Raw genomic sequence first — 26,651 nt, forward strand, 5'->3', positions numbered from 1 at the left:
GCGGATTGGCAAACACACACATTTCTTTTTCTTTTTTCCTCGCCCTGACCTTAAATAGGAGTTGGCAGGTAGACAAGAAATTGCAACTCGTCTCGCTTTCCCTGTAGGGCGCATTATCACTGAGGCGCGCGCAAGTGGCGCATACATTTTAGCGTTTGGATATATCCAACAACATGACAATGTCAGCCTTTAATTGCTCTTTCAACCTGCTGAGGGCTACGATGAGACATCAAATCATCCCTAAAGCCAACATTTCAGCCAAACCAGCCAAACATGTGCTGTCCACTGGGGTGAGTATGGGTTGACTTTAACTGCGCACTTTACCCACCAGACTGACTGCACGCGCGGGAGTGTGACGGCCTGTGAAATACGTTAAGTTATGGATACTCTCGAGAAACTAGCTAAATACATGAATAGGCGAAGTGGTAAAAATGTTTAATTCTGTTATGAAAACCTGTGAATAATATCTTAGTCAGTGTAATTAAAAGTCAGACGGGACTAATGCCGATAACGCCATTGATCCTTTTTGCGCGCTCACGTACAGTGTGGAAATGGCGCTCGGGGTCAGCTTTCTGTCATGTCGACATTTTCAGTCATAAAATGAAGAAATTAATATTAGAGTCTGTAATGTAATTAATGTGTTTAAATAGTTTCGTGCCCTTATACGTTTCTGGAAAGCAGCCAATTTTACGTCCCTGTCGGACAAATAAAGTTCACCCCTGTTTGGAAATCCAGGTTAGGATGGTGGTTTGGAGCTGCTGTTTCTTAGCAGGTCATTTGCTAGTCAGCCAACTAGACCGGTTTATTGCTGGTATTCTAGCATGGACCAGCTAAAAAACATTTTAGACCAACTATAATAGCTACTATGTCCCAAAACACAAATACCTCAGATTCTTTTCCCATCTGGGATAGTTTTGCCCAAATAAAAATCACATGAAACTGTAGTCTCTAAGGAAAAAGGCACCAAAAATACAACATGCATGAGTTTAATGCATGGGAAAAAAAGTGTGGTTAGTCTATTACTGAATACACCCCACCCCACCCCACCCCACCTAAAAAATAAAACCATTATAGACTAATATAGTTCTGATTCTCGAACTGTCACTGTGTTCTCAATGCAGGAGCAACTGATTGCAATGGGGACCTTTTTCGTGACCATCCTGGGCCCCTCTGGATGGATCCTGTCACATTTGGAGAGCTACAAGAACCGTCCTGGTGCAGCCCAAGAATAAATCTGTCTTTGAGCATTCCTCCTTACGAAGCCTATTTAACCTTTGAATGTTTTAATAAATGATTGTACTTGAACGCCTCAACTGGTGGCACCTGGTCTGCATCGATTAAAATCTATTAAAATGTACATGGCTATGTTGCTTTAATGTTTGTTTGCTGTTAGATGATCACAAATCAACTAGCAAAAGGACAATCAATTCTGAAAACTAAGATAATGGAAGAAGGTAAAAAAAAATTGCAATACAATTATATCATAAATGAACAATTCAAAGTAAAGCAGACATTTTAAATGTGTTTGTTGCAAGTACAAAACTATTGCAATAAGGACACTAATTGCATGCACAAGTTATCTAAAATTATGTATTTTCCATACTGAGATTAATCATGTAAAGTCTGCATGTAACTACCTGATAAACAAATCTGGGGAAGAATCCTCCAATTATATAAAAAAACCCCATAAACTACCTTAAAGTTATTGTAGAGTGCAGATGAAGATACCGATTCGATATTTGTAACAGATGCATAGAAATGTACCTTGCATATGACACAGCAGAAGTGTGTTGCTAGGATACAAAATGAAATAAAATGTGCAGGGAAAACATCTCGTCATCTATTCTCAGTGGTGTAGGGTGGTTTTGGGCTGCTTTTTTTAGAGCACGTCCATTGTTTCAGAGCAGGATGTGGGAGTAACTGCATTTCAAATTCGATTTTGTTGTTGCAAGGTCACATTTCCAAAAGCTCTTAAGCAATTCAGGGCTTCACTTTGACAATGCTATTCTTAATGGGCAATACAGATGCCTTATTAATAATTATATTGATAAAAATGTATGTATTGATAATTGTGATTGTGGTTCAGATGAGTAGAAAATAAAAAACCTTTTAAAAATCAGCCTCAGTGATAGTTTGTGCAAAAATGAATATTCTGTTATCATTTACTCATCCTAATATCATTCTAAACTTGTGACTTTTTTCCTGAAGAACATAAAAGATGATATTTTGAAAATAGATTAGAATTTTCATTTTTGGGTGAACTATCCCTTTAAATTTGATACAAAACCCCCAAAACAATGATTGTGAAAACAAGTTACTTTAATGACAATGAAGATACTGACACGCATCAAACAAAGAACTGAGGCTTGAGGAGAATGCAATGTAAGGGAACGTTCGGATGGGCCAGACATGGTGAAGAACACTTCTAAGTCAGGATGTCCTGAGCCTGGTGTTCCACCAACATGGCCATGTTCTTAACATCCCCACACCAGAGGTCCAGACGATCCTTCATGCCCTTAATCTGTGGAGATGGGGGAAAAAATCCTTTGTGTTGAGCATAGGAAAACAACAAAGACATACAAATAACAATGTAGAAACAACATAAAATGCTATATTTTAAATGTTTAATGGCATCTTTCTACTTAAGTACTATGAATAAAAGCTAGCCCGATACCAATAATGCAACTGATGTCTCTACCGAATTAATTTTTAGCCATTCAACATTACAGTATAACTGAAACCTCAAATTTTAAACTTTAAAAATATATAACAATTCTTAATTTTAGTGAACTTATTTTTTTCCCCCACAAATTATAAATTGTATATGCATAAACTATAAATTGAAAATAGATGAATCATTTTAAAGCTACAACCGTTATTCAGTCAAGTGCAGTGAGCGATTTTCTCTTTTTCTTCATTTGTGTTTCCAAAGACCTTCATTTGAGGTCTTGCGGGTTTGGAACGACATGAGGGTGAGCAATTCATTTCAGAATTTTCATTTTTGGGTGAACTATCCCTGTAAAACTTTTCAACTCATTTAAGACTGTGCTTACAAGGATACTCGCCAAAAACTTGCAGCAAAAAAAAAAAAAAAAGCACCTCAACGTGGTACTGGAGACCTGTCTGAGAAGTGGCTTTCAGTGCGCACGGCCACTTGTGTGTCGAGTGTGTGTTCACAGAGAGACGCTTCCCAGACAGCACTCCAGTACATACGCATCTTATTGCACTTGAATGGTTTAAAAGCACTTGAATGAACAAGAGAGTGATCATATACTGTAACATTAGCCAAAGGATGCAAAGACAAAAAAAAGAAAAAAAAAAAGAAAAATAATATATATATATATATATATATATATATATATATATATATATATATATATATATATATATATATATATATATATATATATATATATATATTATTATTCTTTTTTTGTCTTTGCATCCTTTGGCTAGTGTTACATATATATATATATATATAGACATTTTGGAGTCTTTGGTTGAGGTGGACATACCTGCTGCAAGTCCAGCACTCTGGGCTGAACCCAGGTCATGTGAACTTTCTTTTCCACCTCATCAATGCTTCCCTTGATCAGTCCGACAGACAGAGCCTTCATCACCAACAGCTCCACCTGAGGGGAAGGATAATGATAAGATTAACCCAGACACAGATTAACTCTAGTCCTGGATTAAATACACTTCATGGTGACTGGCCACAGAAAACACTTCATTAACACTAGCTGTAAATGTTATATATATGTTAACTATTTAATGCAGTGTCATTATATATATAAATATATAAATATATAAATATATATATATATATATATATATATATATATATATATATATATATATATATATATATATATATATATATATATATACACACACACACATATTATTAGTATAAAATATTATATATAGTAATATAAAATAAGCACTATATACATATCAAGTACTATGGTACTATGCAAAAATAATAATAATAATAATAATAATAATAAATATATATATATATATATATACACACACACTCAAAAAGAAAAGACAAACCTCGTTCACTGGTATTTTGGCACTCTGTGCAATTTCCTGGAACGTCAGCTGCCTGTGATTGGCTGGCCGTGTGAAAGTCATCTATGAAGACAATCAATCATTAACTGTGTTAGCATGGTTTTACTCACACTAATAACTCTTCTTGTGCCACTTAATTAATGAGCAAATAATGATGTACTGCTTGATACTATAAGGCCTTAGAATAATTTACCAGCTCATCACATTTGTAATAAATAGTATTTATACCTCCATGACACAGAGTAATTGGATCTTCTTCATGAGTTTGCCCTCATGAGCTGCGAGATCAGGCTTTGGAGGAGGGAAAGAAAAATTCATACAGGTTCACTTACTAACAATATATATGAATTTCTAATCCTCTAAATCCTCTTCAACATATTTTTAGTGAAGAAAAAAACAAAACAAAACTTGACAGCTTTTCACTTGCATTTAATAAGTCAACTGCTCACCTGTTGTCCCCATGCGGTCTTCAGGGATTGGAATTTCTCCACGTTGCCTGCATTAAATGCGTAGAGCGTGTCTATCAGCCACTGTTTATCTGTGTTCCTCAGTGACTCCAGGACAGGGTGCATCAGCTTTAAATATCAAACTCATGTTGTTAGAGCAAACAAATCCATCAAGACAAGCAGCTGCCAATGAAGGAGACATATAACAGTACAAAATGCAGGGTTTTTTTTTTAATTAAAATTAAAACTAAACTATTAAAAAAAATTGCATTAATTGAAAAAGCTGAAATAAAACAAAATATTAATTTTGCATATATTAAAAATGTTGCTTTTACAACTAACTGATATAAAATGTGTATGTTAAAGCAGAGTTATTATCATTGGCTAAAAAAAAAAAAAAAAAAATTATATATAAAACCAAAATAAATAAAATAAAACCAAAAATAAAAACTTGGCAATTAAAATGATTAACTGGAAATCAATAAACACTAAAACAAACTAAAACTGAAATAAAAATAAATTAAACCTAAATAGCAAATATTTGCCTTTACAAAAAAATATAGTAATTATAAAAAATTATAATAATAAAATGACAAAAGCACATCACGAAATGACTAAATTACTAAAAATTTGACAAAAAAAAAACAAACAAATAAAATCTCATTCAAAATATGAATAAAACTATAATAAAAATAAAGCTAAATAGAATAAAAAGAGCATAACAAAATTGCTAAAACTTAAAATTAAATTAAAATGAATAAATACTACAATAGTATATAAATACTGACACAATAACACTAAAATATCACTGGTACAATGACAGGCACTAACCAGTTCTCCAAAGTTGTACACCCCCTCTCCGAGCAGGCCGGCCAGACCTAATGTGAAAGCTCTTTCTTGTTGCTCTGCTTCTGTGGTGAGAAAAGCACAAAGCTGGTGTGAGCATTAAACCACAATCCCAACCGCATTAGCATCTTCTCATATTTTCACCTGAAATCATGCAGATCCAATCCTACTTTCCAATGATTACTGTAGATGTGCTGAACCAACACTAGAGGGCGCTGCTTTAAGCATCTCGTCAAATGTAAACATCATGCAGAAGTCAGAATCCTTACCAGGCAAGTCTTTAGCTTCCACACATCCCAAATACCGCAGGGCATCCTTGTAGTACAAAGCGTGGTTCCCAATGATGCGGTAATATTTGCTCGACAGATCGTAAAACCGCCCATGCACTGATGTCACACCCGGGAGATTGTTCAGCATCTCTTCCACTTCCTCTATTAATTTCTGCAAAATTATTATTCATAAGTAGGATTATATGAATAACAGTCTCAAATACAATTGCCACTCTTGCCAACTTGTGAATAGATCACCTTCCAATTCAATTTTGAAGTGGGATGTAGTTTAGTAAATAAACATTTTCAATAAGGAGTCCTCAATGTCTAAGTAAGTGTTATGAATTTAGGGAAGGCAAATGAATTGCAGGCCCTAATATTAATTTGATAATAATACTAGCCTGTTAATAATAATAATATTAGTAGAATCTGCGTGACCAACTTGAACCCGTTGTGGTCATACAGATTTCTATTGAAATGGCTTGATTTCGCACGTGAAAAGAGCAACTGCAAATGTGGCTGCACCTTAAGAAAATAAATATATTATATTATTATGAATGACCTTTGTCGCTGGGAGGTCGCTGATGTCGAGCTTGAGGCTTCCAACTGAGGTTTTGCAGAGGATGACGGCCTCATCGCTGGATTTGACCTGAGAGTAAAATGACAATGACTTCAATATGTTGCCAATCACGTTGTAAACTCACTCAGAGCTGAAACACAGAACAACTCGCTACCTTCTCCTTTGTTTTCTCTAGAAAGGTGATGGCTGTGTTTGGATCTGTTTAAAAACAAGACATATGTTATTAATATTACAACAAAGTAGCATTTTTGGTCACTCTCTATAGGCTTTGCGATGGAAGTCAGCAAACAACACTATTGGAAAATAATGATGTACCTGTCATGTGTTTTGCAACATGAAGGATGATTTCTACTAAGGACAATGGGTTGATTCTGTCAAGGAAAAAAAAAAGATTCATTTATTTTTAATTAAATTGCAATAAGCCGAGGTTCCAAAATGATCTACTGCTTTATTATTACCAACAGGAAAATTCGGTTTTCACGTGCATGGGGAAATCTCATCAGAAATGCTTCTTACCTGTGTTCAAAATCACTGAGGAAGTTTTCATAGAGCTGTGGGAAGCAAATGAGACATATGAAAGGTTTCACCTCACATTTCTGAAGTGTGCAAATGCAGGTGGATTCTGATCTGATACCTGAATGAGTCCGTCCCCTTTGGCGAAATAGGGGTCCTGCACAAAGTCTGTCAGCTTCAGAGTCAACTGATGCCACAATCTGTCAAAGAGGCAGAAAACAAAGGGAAGTTGATCTGATATTCAAATTACTCTCAACATGTGGATTTAATCTATCTATCTATCTATCTATCTATCTATCCATGTCTAATTATCTATCTATCAACTGAAAGGCTGATATGTTCAGACACTCAAGCAAGTCACTGATTTGATACCCATGATTTGCATCCTTTCAATGAATAAAGCATGGTTTTAGCAGTGTATTACATTAGGAAACGGTCTACTTTATAATTTTGTAAACCCTCAATAAACCTTATCTCATTTGAAACACTTAAAAAACAACAAAAGTGGCATATAACAAATATCTCCCTTCAGGAATGACTTGCTAGCCACTAGAACTCATTTTACAATAATTAACTACATCAATAATATAAAACCATAACGCAAATAAACGGCCAACACGGTCTTTAAAGCACAATTCAAAGTGGACAAAGTAGATTATTATTATCCACTGTGCAAGTAATATAAGTTGCCTTTAGCTTAGCATGCTAAATGACTCAGCTAGCTAAGATTCAGACACTGAACAGACTTCATTCTTACTTTCTGTTGTAAAAATCCTCCAGTGAGTGCCACTCCGCGGCCATCTCGGCCGTCGGGCTCTTGCTCTGCTGTTGTTTGAGGTATCCGATGACATCTTTCATCTTGAACGTAGATCTTTGACTGTTTGAGTGAGAAAAATTGAAGCTCTCGCTGCAGTCACGAATAAATCTGCACTACTAAAATAAATGGACGCTGAGGTGAACAGAGCGCTACCGCCACCTAGAGCAGCGGAGGATACACACAAGCGCAAACACAGTCCCTGACCTGGAGCCGGTAGGGCAGTTTTACGCCCCTGTTGTTCCTTATGCGTCCAGTAGGGGGAGGCTGTGCAGCGACACGAATTGAGGTATGTTAAATAATCTGCTAAAGTTATTGTTGTTTAGCAATGAGGCAACATTTATTATTTATAAACGAGCTAGACAGAGCTAGGGTAGGTAGATATCAATTCATTTCTATATATCAATGGATGGGTCTATAATTTATTTCGAGAGACAGTCAGGTTGATGTTCTGTCTACTGTAGCTGCCCCTAGTCTTCTCTACTCACTTTCAAAATTAATTTTCTTTTGTTGCCTGTCTTTAGCTTGCGTGACATGGCCTCTTCTGGTAAGACCCTGTTTACTCCTTGCATTAAAACATACTCCACATGGTTTCTGGGGCAACATTACAGTAGATATTGGAAATAGTGAACTTGTTTTTGTGTGAACACACAAAAGACACATTTATAATAGGCATATATGTATATATGTATGTAAATCTCTATCTCTAAGTAAAGAGTTGAACTTCAGACGTCGTACATGATAAAACCCTTTTATTTTCCCATATATGGTTTGAATGTAGATTCTGTTTTGAGTGGTTTCTTATAAATGAGATGATCTAATTATCTAATGTATATGTTAATATACATTTATTCTTAAAATATCTTACTGATCTGGACTAAAATGTAGGGTATGTGCACTTAGTGTGGGTTTTAACATACTCTGTCTTTACCAAGTTCTCTTTAACTTGCATCTCATAAAGGTGTGTGTTTGCTTTAGGAAATGAATATATATATATATATATATAATAAAAATGTATACAAATCATATATATATATTTATATATATTACCTTTACGTATAATATTATTATATTTATTGTGTATTAAGATTATATATATATATAAATCATATAAATAGCAACAACAATAATATTAAAATATATAAATATAAAATTTACTTATCAATAGTGTGTATAACATTTTTAAAATGAGACAATGACAAATTCAGCTCTTTTATTATCATCTCACAATAAATTTCTTTTAACACAACGTGATACAAATCATACAACATTCCCTTCAGTCTTTCATACACAACTACACAGGCCACCAATAACAATATACAGCAATTGATCCCTTTACCACAAAGAACAAAAGAAAAGTTGATCATAGGAGGCTTTATATGCTCCTGTCCCGCATTAAAACCAAAAAGTTTAACCGTTTTTCCTAATAAAATATCATAAACTATCTATGTATCATAACTTTAAAAATGCTCCTGCTCAGCTCAGCTCATCCTAAAACCAAATAAATAAATAAATAAATATCAGTGCTCCATCACTGTCATCCATCCATCGACATTCTAAATGAAAAATAATATCTGTGCTCCTGTGATGTATAATAAGTTAGAGTTCCATTAAATTAAGTCTGTTATATTAGTAAACTAGCACTGTGTAAGCAAACCATGTTTTCACTGTCATTGTACAGAAAATATTACCTAAAGACAGGCCAACACAATAAACCTCAAATGAAATGAAATAACATTCACCAGGTGTTTTCCTTAGGAGTAAAATCCAAGCATTTAAATCCTAAAGTGTCAAAAGATTCAATTCCATAATATAATTCATCAAAAACTTTTATTTTTGATTCAAATTTGATTAGCAATCCTATCCGTCCTGTTAAAAGACTCGGATTAGTTTGTGTCGCTGTCGCTGTCAGAATTATTGGACTCTCCGAACTGTTGGCGGGCTAAAAAACGAAGCTCTTGTGGTTCCAACGAAGTCATTTTACCATCAGCTCCAATTTTCATTGGCTGGATCACCTGCTCCCTGAAAGAAAAGCACGTTTGCAGTTACTTAACAGTTGACGTCATACTATTTTAAAAACACGTTGAAAGTTTGGGGTTTTCTGACATTGCTTTATTACCTAGAGAGTTTGTCGAACATGTTGACCAGTTTCATGGCTTCGTATTCTTTCTGTTCTTCAGTCATTCCCTCCATAGGGTTGGGCTGCTCCTCCTCCACACGGCCAGTCACTGGATTGATACTGTACAACATAAAAAAACACAAAAAAAAACCCACAAACATCTCTGATTTTTTTCTAACCGTTATGGCCATTCTGATATCTGACATTGTTGTTCATGACATACTGAGGTTTTGCCTCTCTGTACTCCTCAGTATCGCTGTCCTCATCTTCAGAGTAATGCCCAGGGTCTCGACCGCCTCTCATCAGTCCTCGAGCCGCCAGGAGCCCCGCCGCGTTACCGTAACCCGTGTACTTGATAAACCTGGAAACTGATTCACAGTGGATCAAATGCCTATTATTATTTATCTTCGACTTCAAAAGAAATCCACTACAGTTCAACATTTGAAGTGGATCAAAAAAGTTCATCAATGTTGTCCTAAGACAAGAACGGGTATTGTTCAAAATTCATGTATAACTTTGATGAATGGTTTTGATCCACTTCAAATGTTGACTACTGTATATATCATGATCAAAAGAACCAAGAGAACCGAACTACAAGTGTGAACCAAGCGGCAACCTCCCTGTCTCTCTCTTGAAACCAACACGGAAGTGAATTCAACGGCAATTCATCGACTGGCTGCTTGAGGCTGGCTGCAGAAGTGAGTCAAATCTGTATCTCCCCCATGTTAAAATTACCAACTTTGCAGCAGAAAAAAACATGTTTACAGCCTGGTGCAAAAAGTTATGGAAGCTTGTTTCCACCACTGAATAATAAATAAATAATAATAATTGCGACTTTTTATCTCACAATTCTGACTTTTTTCTCTCACAATTGCGAGATATGAAGTCAGAATTGTGAGAAATAAAGTCGCAATTCTGAGAAGTAAAGTCGCAATTGCGAGATATAAAGTCGCAATTCTGAGAAATAAAGTCGCAATTGCGAGATATAAAGTCGCAATTGTGAGAAATAAAGTCGCAATTGTGAGAAATAAAGTCGCAATTCTGAGAAGTAAAGTCGCAATTGCGAGATATAAAGTCGCAATTCTGAGAAATAAAGTCGCAATTGGGAGATATAAAGTCGCAATTCTGAGAAATAAAGTCGCAATTGCGAGATATAAAGTCGCAATTCTGAGAAATAAAGTCGCAATTGGGAGATATAAAGTCGCAATTCTGAGAAATAAAGTCGCAATTGCGAGATATAAAGTCGCAATTCTGAGAAATAAAGTCGCAATTGCGAGATATAAAGTCGCAATTCTGAGAAATAAAGTCGCAATTGGGAGATATAAAGTCGCAATTCTGAGAAATAAAGTCGCAATTGCGAGATATAAAGTCAGAATTGCATGATATAAAGTCGCAATTGCGTGTTATAAAGTCAGAATTGTGAGATACAAACTATTCTGAGGTAAAAAAAAAAAAAAAAAAAGTCCGTCTTTTTTTTCCTTAGAATTGGACTTTATATCTCACAATTGTGAGTTTATATCTCACAATTCTGAGAAAAGATGTCAGAATTGCGAGATATAAAGTCGCAATTATGTGTTATAAAGTCAGAATTGTGATATAAAGTCGCAATTGCGAGAAAAAAAGTCAGAATTCTGACTTTATAACACGCAATTCTGACTTTATAACACGCAATTGCGAGTTTATATCTCGCAATTCTGACTTTATAACACGCAATTCTGACTTTATAACACGCAATTCTGACTTTATAACACGCAATTGCGACTTTATTTCACGCAATTCTGACTTTATTTCACGCAATTCTGACTTTATATCTCGCAATTCTGAGAAATAAAGTCAGAATTGCGAGATGTAACCTCGCAATTGTGAGATAAAAAATCGCAATTATCTTTTAAAATGTTTTATTTTGTGGCGGAAACAAGCTTCCACAAAAAGTGGCTTTGGTCTATATAGCTTATTTTTCCCTTCATGACAACTGTGAGGGGGGTGAATTTTTTATAACTCATCCGTTTAAATTATATTAAGCCTTAAAATGTCTGCATAATTAAGGGTGTCCACTTTAGAGTGACGGGTGGATTCCCGCTGCTGTGGTCATTAGTCATCATTAGCCGTTTGTCTGCTGTTTGTTAGCCGTCACATTACCTCAGTTTATTGTCTGACTGTAAAAATAAATAAATTCGGTATTGACGCGCTGCCAAGATGGCAGCAGTCGGCCACGCCCACTTTAGGCTTCAAAAACGGTCTTCACAAACCTACGGGTGACGTCACGGACACTACATCCATATTTTTTTACAGTCTATGGTGTGAACACACGCTTAGCGTACTTGTAATGATATTGTAGTATTTGACGTACCACTCTCCTTGCACAGTACAAACAGGAACTCAGCTGCGCAGTGCTTCACGTCCGTGTCTATGTGGGTCATTAGACGCACTATCTTGTTCCGTAAAGCGTTACCGACCTCAGGTCTGTTTTTGACATCTCGTAATGGGGGAAGCACCTGCGTAGACACACAAACAAAAATGAAAATAGGCCACATTTACTAAACAGGGAAATTTAGCGTTGTAAAAAAGCGCAGATGGGAGTGGAAAGCGATCTACTGATGATTTGCAAATTAGCCGATCATTTCCATAATGACCGACGCAATCCACGAAGAGTAACGTAAATTAGCGTCTTGTTTAAGACATGTTTTTTTTGGGCCGTTAAATAATGGCGAAAATACCAGTAAATTGACTAGCGAAACCGTAGTAAATCACCTTGAGCGATTCCGCATTCATTTTGCATCTGGAAGGGAAACTCTTACAAATGCATATGCAATGAGTTCAAAATAACCCCATCCACGCCTTTTCAGCGCAAATTTTTCACTGCGTGTCTTTAGTAAATCCTGACAGTAGTTTTTAACGCCAAAAGAGGGTTAGCGCTGGCGCAAGCTGTAAGTGAATCCGGCCAATGGCACAATCTCACCTTCATTCGTAAAAACTTCCTGGTCTCCCTGTGGATGCGAGCGCTTTCCGTTAGTAGATTTAATGAGGGCAGCAGGGTTTCCTTCAGCTTGTTTCCCTGGAAATACAACATTAACAGGTGGAGGAGTTCAATTGTTTAACACTGGAGCTCCAGCTGTGTCCTGGTCTAGAAATCCCTCAAAGTGTTCCCATCGCACCCAGCACAAAAACAATAACAAACCAGCCAGCACAAACAGGTGTAAAAGAAATAACTTCAGCGCAGGCGTTTCACCTCAACCTAACCAGGTACGACAGCAAAATGCAAGTCAAGTAAAGCCTAATTTATTTGTATAACGCTTTTCACAATAGACAGTTTCAAAGCAGCTTTACAGAAAATCATGGTGTTAAATATCTTAATATCACACAATAGTTGCATTTAGCAGATTAGAGCTGGGCGAGAATACAGTTTACATTTCGCAATAATACTAGCAATCAAGCAGTTGAGATTTAAATTACATATATTACTTCAAGCGTCGCTTTGGATAAAAGCACATGCTAAATTATTAAATGTAAATGTAAACTAAGTGGGATTTTGAACCAATGAGATTTCACTTTGGGCGGAGCTACCCACCAAATGACAAAGAAAATGTCTTTATGTGAGACAATGTTTACTGTCTCGTCTTCTGATGAACATTAAACTGCTTTTAATACGTTTGAACCTTTTTAAAGATGCTTTGAAAGATTAGCAGAAAACTTCAGGTGCTCACCCGGCCGAGTCTTTTCTCCATGAACTCCAGCAGCACCATAACCGCGTCCATGTTGACGCCCATGTACTCGATAGAGCCCTGCTGGACTTTAGGCATCAGCAAAACGTCAAGACACGGAAGCGGCAGGTTCCCCAGCAGGTTCACCGTGTGGCTGTAATACAAATTCGCATCACATTTAGTTTCCTTTTACAAATTGACTAATTATTTGGGACTGAGGTCCCTGTGGATCTGCTCTAATTGGTTACCAATCAGAGCACATGAGGAGACACATGACAATCTGTGCCAGTGTGTCAATGTGTCAAACAACTTTACTTGATTCAGTTGTGTTTTATTGCATTATTCAGAACCGGTATACTTGCTTCCATAAAACTTTCTGCATCTAGATCTTCTGCCCTGCTGTGTATGTGGTCCTGGTCAATGTTATGGGGATACAATGTCCCAACAAAGATTGCAATACCAGAAGTCTTTGACCTTGTGGAGAGATTTTTTGGTCCTCATGAGGAAAGCAGCTTATAAATCATACAGAATTATGTTTTTTGAGAATCTAATAATGCAGAAACTTTTCGGTGAGGGTTGTGTTTAGGGGTAAGGTTAGGGGATAGAATATACAGTTTGTACAGTATAAAAATCATTATGTCTATGGAAAGTCCCCATAAAACATGGAAACCCAACATGTGTGTGTGCAAGGGCACCTGTGCATCTCTTCTGTGCGCTCTTCTCCCTCTGAAGTGCTCATGATGCAGTGTCTCAGTATGGCTCCCAGGTGTCTGTAAGTGGCTGCTTCTTCCTGCATCACACACACACACACACACACACACACACACACACACACACACACACACACACACACACACACACACACACACACACACACACACACACACACACCACATTAGATCTCCTTCACTAATTAAAAACTGTTATTTACACTGAGAGAGCAGATCTAATTGCTGCGGTTATGTAATGTGAGAATGAAATTTACATGTCTTTTTAAAGATTATGAGAAAATTAAAACATTAAAAATGACTTGTTTTCTTATAACAACATTAAGAGGCAAGCATCATTACAAGCATTATTACATTAAATAACATGCACAATATATCAGTATTTGCTTTTTAATTATTACACAATTCTCAATTGGCAGATAATGGAAGCATCAACTTATTTTTCCAGCTCAATATGATATGCATCTTTGCTATATACATTTTTTGATGACTGATTTCATTTAAAGCACTTTTTTTTTTAATTGACAAATTATAGATTTATAAAATTGGCCATCAATATGATGAATTTTGAAACATTTTGTAATGTTTTTATATATATTTATATTTTATAGTATATTCCATTATATTATTTTTTGCATTGTGTTGCATTATTTTTCATGAGAATATCCTGAAAATCCTGTTTTTATTTTATTCCATTATTTTACTGTAATACATTAGTAATAATATTTACTGTATAGCCATAAAATGGGAAAAAAGACATTGTTGTCTATAAAGAATGTACTGTATGTATATTCTGTATATTATATTCTAAATATACTGTGTGTATACACATAGCATATTTTTCTTTCTTTCTTTAGACTAGAACAAGTTCTTTGCAGGCTTCGTGAGATTCACCCATTGAAATTGGCCAAAGTTTATAATTGTAATTTTATAATCAGGGCACTTAAATGTAGGAAACAGCATTGTCACAGTTTGACTACATAATGTTTCCTGACACAATTAAATGTGGCAGCAAACACAGTCTCACCTCGTCCACCTTGCGGCGGTTGGAATCAAAGGTGACGTTAAAGAGGATCTTCAGGATCTCCATGGCTCGCTCGGTCTCCTGCCTCCCCAGCAGGGGCAGCTCTGAGCAGCCGTCGAATCCCGCGCGGGCCACCTCGTACATGTCGGGCCAGCAGAGGCCGAGCGTGGCATCCAGAGCCTCCGACAGCAGGCTGACACCCCGCAGCTCGCGTGCCAGCTGGGCTCTCACGTCCACGCGCAGGGCGGTGATCAAAAACGTGAGGCGCAGGTCGAAGAACCGCACCTCGTGGTTCCACTGCGGCTCGCGGCACTGCTTAAGCCTCTCGGCCAATCCCACGATCAGCTGGAGCTCCGCCCCCGCCTCCTGAGCCGCATCGCTGTTGAACACGATGTTGCACAAGCACTTCAGGGCCTCCACGATCACCTCCAGGTCCGGGATCTCAGGCGTGACGCCCTCACCCTGCCCGAGGCCGGCGTGTCGGATCAGGATCTGCATGGCGTGGCGGGTGGCGAAGGGAGCCAAGCTCTTCTTGTCACGGGACAGGATGCGGATGGTTTCCAGGCAGGCCAGCTGACAGGACGGCTGGAGGTCTCTCTCCAGGAAGCCCAACACTAACTCACCCAGACGCTGAGAGAGAGAGAGAGAGAGAGAGAGATACTGTGTGTGAACAGCAGCGATTATCGACACCATCACCTTGCGGGCCAGCGGTTCTCAACTGGTTTTCCGTCAAAACACAGATTTTACACTGTACAGCCTCAAAATTGTTTAACCAAAGTTCTCACTACTTAAAAATGACTTTTTAAAAATTAAATATAAAGAGTAGGCCTATAACAATATAAAAACTACAATATAAATTCAAGAAACTATTAAAAAATATAAAACACAATTTCTTTATTTGTCTCAATTTATTTATTTATTTGATCCAGTAAAAATTGTGAAATTTTATTACAATTTTAAATATTTTAATGTATTTTGAAATGGTAAAGCTGAATTTTCAGTGTCATACGATCCTACAGAAATCATTCTAATATGCTGATTTCTTATTATTATCAATGTTGAAAACAATCGTGCTCGTGCTGCTGAATTTTATTTTTTTGTGTGGAAACTATTATACATTTTTTGCAAGATTTTTTGATGAATAGAAAAAGTAAAAAAAAAAACAGCATTTATTTGAAATAGAAATATTTTGTAGCTTTATAAATGTCTTTACTGTTACTTTTGGTCAATTTAATGCATCATCGCTGAATAAAAGTATTAATTTATTTTAAAAAAACTAAAAATATCTTCCTGACAACACACTTTTGAACAGTAGTGTCTATATTTTTATATTTAATTTTATACAATTATAATTTGCAATTTTAAAAGATACAAAAATCTAAATAGTAAATATACAATATATAAAAATATATTACATATAGAATAATATATATAAAAAAATATTCATTAAAATTACATACCTGCAACCCTATCAGAACAGACCCATTTTTGTCACACCCCACCAGTTGAGAAACACTGTTACAGACCATGTGAGAGAATCTCATGGGTGTCAATGTGGTTAAAAACGTTCAGTTTTGAATTTAGGTTTTGAAGCATATGTTTATTGCAAGAGTCCTGTTTATGCAAAAGTAGCAACATAACCTTAATGATCATTTTCCCCCCCGCCCTTCCCGGGACAATAGAAGTCAAAACCCGGAAGACTAATTTGCCACTGGTTCCATCGAGATTTTCCAAGGGGTTTTATAATGGGTTTTTTAAATTTATGGCTAAAAATAAAATCTGTGGTAAACATAACAATATGTTTTGCTCTACAACATACATTACACACACCCATTTTGAAAATGTTCTTATCTTACTTATTAGAAACACTTATTTTTTTTAAATAAACATAACAGCTTCATGTTTTTGATGTGTAATTTAAGTTGTAGAGCAAGTTTCGTCAACTTATATTTGCCATACCTTATTTACTGATACATTGAAAAACCCCATTATAAAAATCCATAGGAAAATCTCAAGGGAACCAATGGCGAATTAGTATTCTTCTGGGTTTTGACGTCATGCCCAATCTATTTAAGTTCCTGAGAGGTATCATTTATTATTGTTATAGTGGACAGCTCGCTATAAATACATGGGTGGATGATTGACAACTTCTCAAATTCTCCCTGACTGTGCCTCACTGACAAGACCTCCGACTGTCTCGCTGTAGAGTTTAGTTACCAAATTGGAGTCCAACTGTGACACGTCCTTACATAACCCAGTCAAGCAATGAACAAAAACAGATCTGATCATCTGTTTGAAACCTGTCTGTAACATCACACGCAGTGATAACCAAATATAGTAGCATTATGGTGTTATAGTCTTTTTTACAAATGGTTTCTAGTACATCTCAATGCAATTGTGATTTACTGTAGCGGTGCTTTTTGCAAAGCATTACATTGCTGCAGATGGGACTGTTGAAAACAATAATGACAGGAGTCAGCCTTTATGTCAGAGACCGGAGTCAAAAACAGCCATGAAGGGCACTGTATGCCAGTTCATATTAGAGACAAAAGCAAAAATGTGGCCAGCAAAATGCAGTTTGGGAACTAGACTAGACTGACCACAGAACTGAACACTGAAAATAATGGTAACACTTCACAATAAGGATCCATTTGTTAACATTAATTAACAATGCATTAGTTAAACTAACAATGAAAACTTTTTTTTTATCTATCCCAAGAATTATTATGAATAATAATAAAACAATAAATATAGGCAAATACAAAAATTATCGATGTGAGGCACTTAAATAATCACAAAAATGTGATTATAAATTACATTACAATATTTAGGCACTGACACATTCTTTTAAAGCATTTCATAATCTTAGTTAATAATACATTATTAAAATCAAAAGTTGCATTTGTTAATATTATTTCATGGACTTGGACAATTATAACTGTTATTATAACTGTATATTATAACTAATTTTACCTAAAATTAATGAATAGGCTTCTATACTAAATGTATTGCTCATTGTTAGTGTTAGTTAATGCATTAACAAACTTTAATTAAACCTTATTATAAAGTGTTACCAAAATAACAAATATAATGCAAACATTAACAGTTTTATTAATATTATGAATTAGCTTTATTTTTAAATCTTTATTTTCCATTTTCATTGAAAGTCATGCTTTCCTCAAGTAATGATATTTAGTTTTATTTCAGTTTAAGATACAGTTTTTATTTATTCCCAGTTAACAATTTATTTATTTCCAGTTAATAATTTACAGTTTATTGCCAAGGCAACATTTGTATTTATTTCTAACTAATATTTATATATTTTTTTATTTCAGCTTTATTTCAATTAACATACATGTTTTTAATAGTTTTAGTTAACAATAATAACCTTGCATTAACACTATTAAAAAATAAAAAATTTGTCAAATTAGTAATAGTCAAATCTGCACCAAAAAAAAAAATCTCTTTTTAAAAGCTATCCTATTTTTGCATGAATATATGACTAACGTTTTATTGTGTGCATTAATAATTGATTTTATTCAGACCTGCGACCCATATTCGGGTTGTGACCCATCAGTTGAGAACCCTTGGTCCTGATATTAGCATTGGCCATTAAAAAACCCATATCGATCGACCATGGACAGAAATAGGAAAATATCACTGGTGTAAACAATGCAAATGAAGTGGGACAGCATACAGATAAAGATTTCATTTCTGAACCACACTGATTCCCATGAAACATTCTCCAATCATCTCAACACAGTGTCATGTCACAAAATCCCAAAGAGTATTTCTTTATATTTTTGGAATGTTCCCATCATGTGAAGTTATAAAACCTTCTTTGTTCAGTAGCCAATCAGGAATGAGAAATAGGCTTTGGGTTCTACGCTAATGATATGCTACATCCAAAACATTTAGCTACGCATATACCTCGTTCAAATGTCCATCCTATCACAAAAGGCAAGCAAAAAAAAGTGCACATAAAGTCAAAGCAAGGACACATCACAACAGCAGTGCTTTAAGACACGATTAAGTTGATGTCATCTGAAATCAGCACAAAAGCTTCTTACATTTATTGCAAATCAATTGAAGACATTTGGCAATGCAATATTCATGAATACTCAAAAGGCCATGTTTTAATGTATCTAAAATGGCAAGACAAAGCATAAAGCAGCTTGTTCTTCAGGGTTGAATTGCTGACCGTTTGCATTATGATGTCGGGTAAGCCTTACCTCTCTGTCTTCCTCTTCCCCAGGGGTAAACAAAAAACACTGGGATTTCTAAAAGAGAGAAAAAAAACATTATTCAGACAACTGTCAAATACAAATACATACATTTATGCATGAATACAAAAGACACTTTAAAGGAGCACGCCGACTTTTTGGGACTTTAGCTTATTCACCTTAACTCCCAGAGTTAGATAAGTCCATACATACCCTTTTCATCTCCGTGCGTGCCGTAACTCTGTCTGACGCACCCACCGCTAGCCTAGCTTAGCACAAAGACTGGAGGTAAACAGCTCCAGCTAACATACTGCTCCCAATAAGTGACAAAATAACGCCAACATTTTCCTATTTGCATGTTGTGATTTGTATAGTCACAGCGTGTACAAATAACAAGGTCACATGAGACACAGACATCTAACTGTACACATACTGGGAACTATATTCTCAGAAGGCGAAGCACTGCTACTTGGGCGGAGTGACTGAAACATACATTTGTAAATCTGACCTAATGTGTAAAAAATGGCACATTTTTGGGCAAACATACTGTATGTGTGTCATGCATCTAATTGCAGAGGCATACATTTTGTAATTACATGATAATATTAACTCATAACCTCTTAATATGTATCACTGTCACATCAATTCTGTCCTAAATACGATTAGAGCGCTTAACTGCATGAACCTCTGTGATACCGGCTCACGAAGCATCAGGATCAGCCTAAGAAATCTATTTGTGTTACTTGAGTGCTAATCCAGCCGACGTCACACAAAGTTTCTCAACTCGTATGACTTTTTAGGTAAGACTGATTGAAATGTACCAACTAACACATTTCCTATACAGATCATTTGTTAAGAATTCAAAGGCCTCTTATGTGTCTTTTTGAATCCTTTTGTTATGATTTTAGGAACAAGATCTAAAAAGAAAGGACCAAATAAGGGTACATAACAGATTTAGTTAAAGCTGCAGTCCGTAGTTTTTCCTCTTTGTCGCCATCTCTGTTCGAAATCTGCAATTGCAGTTATTCGCGGAATTAACTTTACGCACAGCGCGGATGAATCCAATGTTTTGAGGAGAATGTGCGGCTGTCAATCACCGCGCCGGTGTGGATACTGTCGTTCGCAATCACAGATTCTACTTTTTGGAAGTATGACCAACATAAGAATTTTCACCGGAAAATGTCGCCTGAACAAGTAAGTAACATCCACTTTTGTTTTGACCAACTAAGGGGAAAAAAGCATTGCAGTAAATCGTGCTGATTAACGATCGCTTATCATATCACGTCAAACCGTGCAAATTATACTTTGTTCTCAAATTGTTAATGTTAACAACATCAGCATTGCGTGACTACATTTAATGCCCTTCCGATATTTATCCTTGTTTCGCATGGGCCGGTTGCAGTCTCTTTTTTTCTGTAGCCACTGTTTCCGAAGTCTTTTGCGTTTTACAACGGGTGAATCTCCAGTTGTCACTAGTGATTGTCGTTTGAACCTTTCTGGATCCGCCATCAAATTGATAAGTTTAATTATATCAAGTGCTGTGAGAAAAGGCTATAAATCTCCACCTCCAACATCCTCACACGCAATATAGCCTACTAGCCGGGACTCCTTCTTTATGTGAGCAGATGTGACGTAATGACGCAAAGATATGCTCGAATTTCCCACGCAAATCCACCAGTACCACTGGAATTAGAAACATTATTACAAGCTTACCGTTTTGAATCGAGCTACGGCAAGCAGATCGTTTTGAACACTGGCTGGCTATGTGCTCGCTCAAAAAATTATTTTGGATCATTTTTAACCCAAAAAAGTTACAGACTGCAGCTTTAATAAATGGGAGTCAAATGGGTTAATTATGTCATAATAATTATGAGAATATATTGCAAGAAAGGAATGTTTTTGAGAGGGATCGAGGGAAGGTCTGCATCCCTGTTGACAATGGATGATGATATGAGTCTGAGTTTTAATTGCTTTCCTAATGCCTGTCAGGACAACATGAACAAATCCATTTACTGACTCCATAAGGTACTTATTTGATTCTTTATTTGAATATGATATTTCTCTTTAATTATTTGAATATTCGATTCTATTCTCCAGATAAACATCTATTTACACTCATGTTATTTCTGTTACTAGTGCAATTAGTACATCCCCACAAAACATAATGTATGATCTGACCATGGAAGCTCCTCGTCGATGGTGTTTTCCATGCAATATTTACACAACTGAGGATCTATTAATGTATCATCCAAATGTCACAGCGCAGCAAACTCTCTCTCTATATATATTATAATTAGTATTGAACAAGAAACACTTTTCCTAGGCACAAAACAGACACTTCATTCTAGATCATAGAAATGCATTATCTTATAACAGTCCTGATTTACATGTATCTGATATGTACCTCTCTATTATAGGTCTGTAAAGCTGTCAGTGCGGCGTCCTGGTCGCCCGTTTCCATCTTCTCTATGATGGCATTTAAGTCCATTTTCATCGCTGTTCCACCTTTCAGCTTTCAGGAAGAGCCAAAAATCATGTAAACAAAATCAGCTTCAATCCTCCAGCTTTATCCCAGCGACCCAGAAGCTCCTGGATGATGCGATTAAAGGAAGATTGCGAAGATCACTGCAGGGAATCATGGGATTTGTAGTGAAGCCTTCCACACAGACAAGACCCGCATTGTTTGTTGTGGTTGGTGCGGCTGTATGAACGACGTCTCAACGGTCCAATCACCGATTGCGTGTGAGAGCCACACCAGCCAATCATGTTGAAGGAGGCGGGACTTGTTGGTATACTTGCTGCTGAGGGTGATGGATTATGTAGTCCAGAAAGACTATTTAAAAATCGTCCAAAACTATAAACAGGTAGATAACTAATTAAATAAATTTACATCGAGACTTAACCTTTTCATGCATGAATTATGACAACTTAAGTCAGGATTTTTCCATATGTGTTTTTATTGCTATTTGGGCATTAAAAAGAAGATCTGAACTTTTATTTTTTTAATAGCCTATATTTTGAATACAAATGTTTCCCTTTTCTTTCCTCTTTCTAATTTATGTCTTGTAGTGTTATTGTATTGTGTTATTTTGTCATTTTACTATTTATTTTATGTGATGTAGTGGCTGTATTTTTGAGCCCAAGACAAATTTCTCTCTGGGACAATAGCCTTAACCTTAATTCAATATGGCTTTCTGAATAGCTATCCACTGTATGACGCCTATGCATGAAAGGGTTAAAGACAACAGCTGCTAAACAGGGATTACCGGTACATTAAATATACTGTCAAAATGTTTTGAGATGTAAGCTGAAATATGTGATTTATGTGTTACATGACACAATGCAATAAAAAAACAACAACAAAAAACATGTTACAGATGTTGAAACATTTCATGATTGACATTTCCCTGTTTCATTTGAATCCCATTTGCGTGTTTAACATGTTTTTATTTTTAAGGCACTCGGGCTTATGCAATAGCTTCTTATCTAGAGTGTTTTACCAAAGGGAAGTGTTTTGTTGAAATGATGGAAAATAAATCACAATAGCTAATCTTGTCTTTGTTTTCTGGTAAATTATCTATGCCGGAACAGTTTTGAGGATAAATTTAGACACCTTAAAAATCACCTTAACCTACAAAATCTGCTAGGACATATTAACATATTTAACACAAAAGAAAAATACATGGAAATGTGGAAAAGGGTTGCACTTACCATAAATTGAAAATGTATCCCCTGTGGATGGAGTATTAAATGAAAAACAAAATAGCAAATGAATAAAAATAGATGTAGCTTAGTGTTCGATCATAAAGGTTTCGGGTCTATTTTTGTTTTTGAATTTACATGAACTGCTACAAAAAAAAAAAAAAAAAAAAAAAAAAAAAAAAGTATAATTTCACAATCTGACATGTATTATAATTCACTAATCTGTGATTCTTGTGCAGTTTTCTCATTGATTACAGTGTGTTTCTACACTGACCTCTAGTGGATGCAAATGGAACATAGCGTAGCTCTCTTGATCTGACTGTCACTGATAAGAAAACTGAAATAGTTCATGACTCTAAATATATATATATTTTTTAACATTGACAGTAAGTTAAGGAAACTAATTTAAGGGAATCAAGGCTATGCTTTTCTATTGATATAGCCAAATTAATCTGGTTTAACCGCAACAAACCACTTCCCCATTCCCCATTAAAGCTTTGTTTACACTTAAGATAGCTGAACATCTTAGAGGGATTTTCGATTCATTCATGTTTTCTCATTGGAGGAAGTTCCCTCTAGTTCTCATGGGTCTTTTTACGTGTATGACATTGTGTTTCTGGGAATATTGCCTTTGATGTAACACTGACAGCATGATCTACATCTATAAGTTAAAATCAGATAAGAAACAATTGAAACGAGTTTGTTTTCTTAAACACCATATTGTGGGATAGGCTTCTCTGTAAATGCTTGCATGCTTTCAGCAAAAAGTTGTATAAAAAGATTGACATACAGCCTGCCTGCAAACTTAACATGACTTTATATCCTCTGCCAGATCTTAAAGGGAAAGTTTACACAAAAATAAAAATTCTGTCATCATTTATTCACCCTCAAGTTGTTCTAAACCTGTATTAGTTTCTTTGTTCTTCAGAACACAAAAGAAGATATTTTGAAGAATGTTAGTAACCAAACAGTTTCTGGTCCCCATTGACTTCCATTGTATTTTTAATAGTTTTAATACCAGCAACTGTTTGGATACAGGTTTGTAGGTTTGGAACAACTTGAGGGTGAGTAAATAATGACAGAATATAAGTGCGTTCACTTGCCTATATTCATAAAATAATACCAAAGTGACAAACTGAGAAGAAGAAATGCAACATTTTATAAAATATAATATCTCATAAAAGCCTGACACCATGGGACTCCAGTTCTTTGTTAAATAATTAAGTTAAATAACACTGCTTGTCATCTCAAATCTGCTGTGGACTGAAACAGAAAATAAAAATAAAAAAACATCTGAAGACTTACTGATGACTCATATTAATGGATTACATTTGTCTGTTCCATCGTATCAAGTTCAGCAAAGTGTGAATGCCAACCTTTGTGTGATTGTCTCAAACATTGATGTGACTTATGTGACACTTAATATTGATGTTTCTAGACTATTATGGTTACCGTCAAAACTGGGTGTCTAGCTCAAGAATAACAATACAAAAGGGAAACATTTGCTCCACTCAATCTCAAAAGTCTTGAGACATTTGGTTCCCTCAAAGTCATAGTTTCAGTCGCATTATTGCTTTTCCGAATTTTACGCCACATTATTATCAGCCTTTCAGGAAGGAAGACATCAATTTAGTACTGTCATTTTCGTTTCTGCTTATGTATAATAATCATTTTTGATTTTCCCAAAGATTCTGGACCAGGAAATAAGTAGGCCTGGCTTTAATGAAGATATTTGCATGGTGGGTTAGTGCCTTTAAACCTAGTATGCAGGGGAAACCCCTCTCAGTGGTATGAGGCTCTTACAGGAAACTACAGCTTCTCTGCACAGGTTTCACCTGTTCGGTGTGTAATCACTTGTCGTCATGAATTAAATTAAACAAACAATATGTTGAGTTCTACGTGAATGGGATGTGTATATGAATATACGTTACTCTATTGCATTGTATAGTAATTTATACACTCTAAAAACTGCTGGGTTGTGTTAACCCAATTTTGGCTCAAATATTGTCTCTCCCAACGTTGGGTTAAAAATGCAATTTAAAAATGGACAAACCCAGCCGTTGGTTTACATTTTTAATGTAACCAATGCAATTTGTCCATTTTTAAATTGCATTTTTGTCCATTTTTGATTTTGTCCAAAATGCAATTTGTCCATTTTTAAATAGCATTTTTTAACCCAACGTTGGGTGAGACCATATTTTACCCAAAATTGGCTTAACACAACCCAGCAGTTTTTAGAGTGTATATATATAAAGAATATAATACAAAAAAGTTCATTAAACGAGTGTGATTCCAGAGCAGGAAGTATGCCTGAAAAGCATATTTGACATATGTCAAAAGTAAATATTACATTAATTCATGGGACAGTGGCGCTTTCCACTTTTACTGTAGATCTGCGTCACTCATCCGGGCCTTAAATGTGTGTGTTTTTTTGTGTGTGTGTGGCATTTTCTATATTTCTATCAAAACAAAATAGCCTTGTAACTCAAACGGTTTCTTTCGAATAATTCTTTCTTAAGAATTAGAAAAATAATGTGAAGCAGTAAAAGTGAACGCGTGCAGTTGTCGGTAATTTACATTTACATTTATTTATTTAGCAGACGCTTTTATCCAAAGCGACTTACAAATGAGAACAATAGAAGCAGTTAAACTAACAATAAGACAACATATGCAAGTGCCATGACCCTTCCCAGTTTAATCTAACGCAGTACGTGTATTTTTTTATACATTTTTTTTAAGACAATAGATATAGAATAGAAGATAAAGTGTTAGTATTAATGGATCAAGTGTTGCCGAAAAAGATGCGTCTTCACCCGTTTCTTGAAAATGGCCACTGACTCAGCCGCTCTGGTTGAGTTGGGCAGATCAACAGAAAGAGATTTTGTGCCTCTTTGAGATGGCACCACAAGACGCCGTTCACTTGCAGAGCGCATGTTTCTGGATGCCACGTAAGTCTGAAGTAATGAGTTTAGGTAAAAGGGAGCAGAGCCAGTGGTTGTTCTGTAGGCAAATGTCAGTGACTTGAATTTGATGCGAGCGGCAACTGGCAACCAGTGCAATTTAGTGAGGAGAGGAGTGACGTGTGCTCTCTTCGGCTCATTAAAGACCACTCTTACTGCAGCATTCTGGATCAGTTGCAGAGGTTTGACAGTGCAAGCTGGAAGACCTGCCAGGAGAGCATTACAATAGTCCAGTCTGGATAGAACAAGCGCTTGGACAAGGAGTTGTGTAGCATGCTCTTATAGGAAGGGCCTGATCCTCTTAATGTTGTATAAGGTGAATCTGCAGGACAGGGCACTTCTAACAATGTGGTCTATAAAGTTCAATTGATCATCAATCACAACTCCAAGGTTCCTGGCTGACCTAGAACGAGTTATGGATGACGAGTCTAGCTGAATGGAGAAGTTGTGGTGTATTGTTTGGTTGGCCGGGACCACAAGCAACTCTGTCTTCGCAAGGTTTAGTTGAAGGTGGTGGTACTTCATCCAGCCAGAAATGTCTGTCAGGCAGGCTGAGATACGATCAGCTACCGTCGGATCATCAGGCTGGAATGAGAGGTAGAGTTGTGTGTCATCAGCATAGTAGTGATAGGAAAAGCCATGTTTCTGAATC

General features: G+C 36.1%; 3 protein-coding genes across 4 annotated transcripts; 1 reads left to right on the plus strand and 2 right to left on the minus strand.

The window, feature by feature from the left end:
• The first annotated feature begins 47 nt into the window (after positions 1 to 47).
• Positions 48 to 1,357, plus strand: cox8b (cytochrome c oxidase subunit 8B). The gene is made up of 2 exons (XM_079860137.1): positions 48 to 290; positions 1,122 to 1,357. The coding sequence occupies exons 1-2, from the start codon at positions 174 to 176 to the stop codon at positions 1,230 to 1,232; spliced, it is 228 nt and encodes a 75-aa protein (XP_079716263.1). The 5' UTR covers positions 48 to 173; the 3' UTR covers positions 1,233 to 1,357.
• A 944-nt stretch (positions 1,358 to 2,301) lies between these two features.
• Positions 2,302 to 7,688, minus strand: psmd13 (proteasome 26S subunit, non-ATPase 13). Its single transcript, XM_079860136.1, has 13 exons — positions 7,486 to 7,688; positions 6,850 to 6,928; positions 6,732 to 6,766; positions 6,531 to 6,586; positions 6,370 to 6,413; positions 6,198 to 6,284; positions 5,636 to 5,807; positions 5,352 to 5,431; positions 4,524 to 4,649; positions 4,303 to 4,365; positions 4,057 to 4,137; positions 3,516 to 3,632; positions 2,302 to 2,521 (listed from the first exon to the last, which is right to left on the minus strand). Exons 1-13 carry the CDS (start codon positions 7,584 to 7,586, stop codon positions 2,426 to 2,428), a joined length of 1,137 nt encoding a protein of 378 aa, XP_079716262.1. The 5' UTR covers positions 7,587 to 7,688; the 3' UTR covers positions 2,302 to 2,425.
• Positions 7,689 to 8,740: 1,052 nt separating this feature from the next.
• Positions 8,741 to 22,000, minus strand: ric8a (RIC8 guanine nucleotide exchange factor A). 2 transcript variants are annotated; one of them, XM_079860297.1, is made up of 11 exons: positions 21,742 to 21,964; positions 19,347 to 19,394; positions 19,045 to 19,062; positions 15,118 to 15,744; positions 14,058 to 14,152; positions 13,366 to 13,516; positions 12,621 to 12,716; positions 12,012 to 12,156; positions 9,885 to 10,029; positions 9,662 to 9,781; positions 8,741 to 9,564 (listed from the first exon to the last, which is right to left on the minus strand). In XM_079860297.1, exons 1-11 carry the CDS (start codon positions 21,829 to 21,831, stop codon positions 9,429 to 9,431), a joined length of 1,671 nt encoding a protein of 556 aa, XP_079716423.1. In that variant the 5' UTR covers positions 21,832 to 21,964; the 3' UTR covers positions 8,741 to 9,428. The 2 variants fall into 2 exon arrangements, with proteins under 2 accessions (XP_079716423.1, XP_079716424.1); XM_079860298.1 differs by lacking the exon at positions 19,045 to 19,062 and having other exon boundaries at positions 21,742 to 22,000.
• Between the last annotated feature and the right edge of the window lie 4,651 nt (positions 22,001 to 26,651).

Source organism: Squalius cephalus, assembly GCF_949319135.1.
Source record: "Squalius cephalus genome assembly, chromosome: 23".
Classification (NCBI taxonomy): Eukaryota; Metazoa; Chordata; class Actinopteri; order Cypriniformes; family Leuciscidae; genus Squalius; species Squalius cephalus.

Bases quoted from the DNA above. Each gene is read 5' to 3' on its own strand.
- cox8b (XM_079860137.1), top strand. From the start codon at position 174: ATGACAATGTCAGCCTTTAATTGCTCTTTCAACCTGCTGAGGGCTACG. The intron at 291-1,121 runs GTGAGTATGGGT...TTCTCAATGCAG, and splicing joins AACATGTGCTGTCCACTGGG to GAGCAACTGATTGCAATGGG.
- psmd13 (XM_079860136.1), bottom strand. From the start codon at position 7,586: ATGAAAGATGTCATCGGATACCTCAAACAACAGCAGAGCAAGAGCCCG. The intron at 6,285-6,369 runs GTAGCGAGTTGT...TTTTACTCTCAG, and splicing joins TAGAGAAAACAAAGGAGAAG to GTCAAATCCAGCGATGAGGC. The intron at 5,808-6,197 runs GTCATTCATAAT...ATAATTTTGCAG, and splicing joins GCGACCTCCCAGCGACAAAG to AAATTAATAGAGGAAGTGGA.
- ric8a (XM_079860297.1), bottom strand. From the start codon at position 21,831: ATGAAAATGGACTTAAATGCCATCATAGAGAAGATGGAAACGGGCGAC. The intron at 19,395-21,741 runs GTACATATCAGA...TCTCTCTTTTAG, and splicing joins TACAGACCTATAATAGAGAG to AAATCCCAGTGTTTTTTGTT. The intron at 10,030-12,011 runs GTACGTCAAATA...ACTGTGAATCAG, and splicing joins TGTACTGTGCAAGGAGAGTG to TTTCCAGGTTTATCAAGTAC.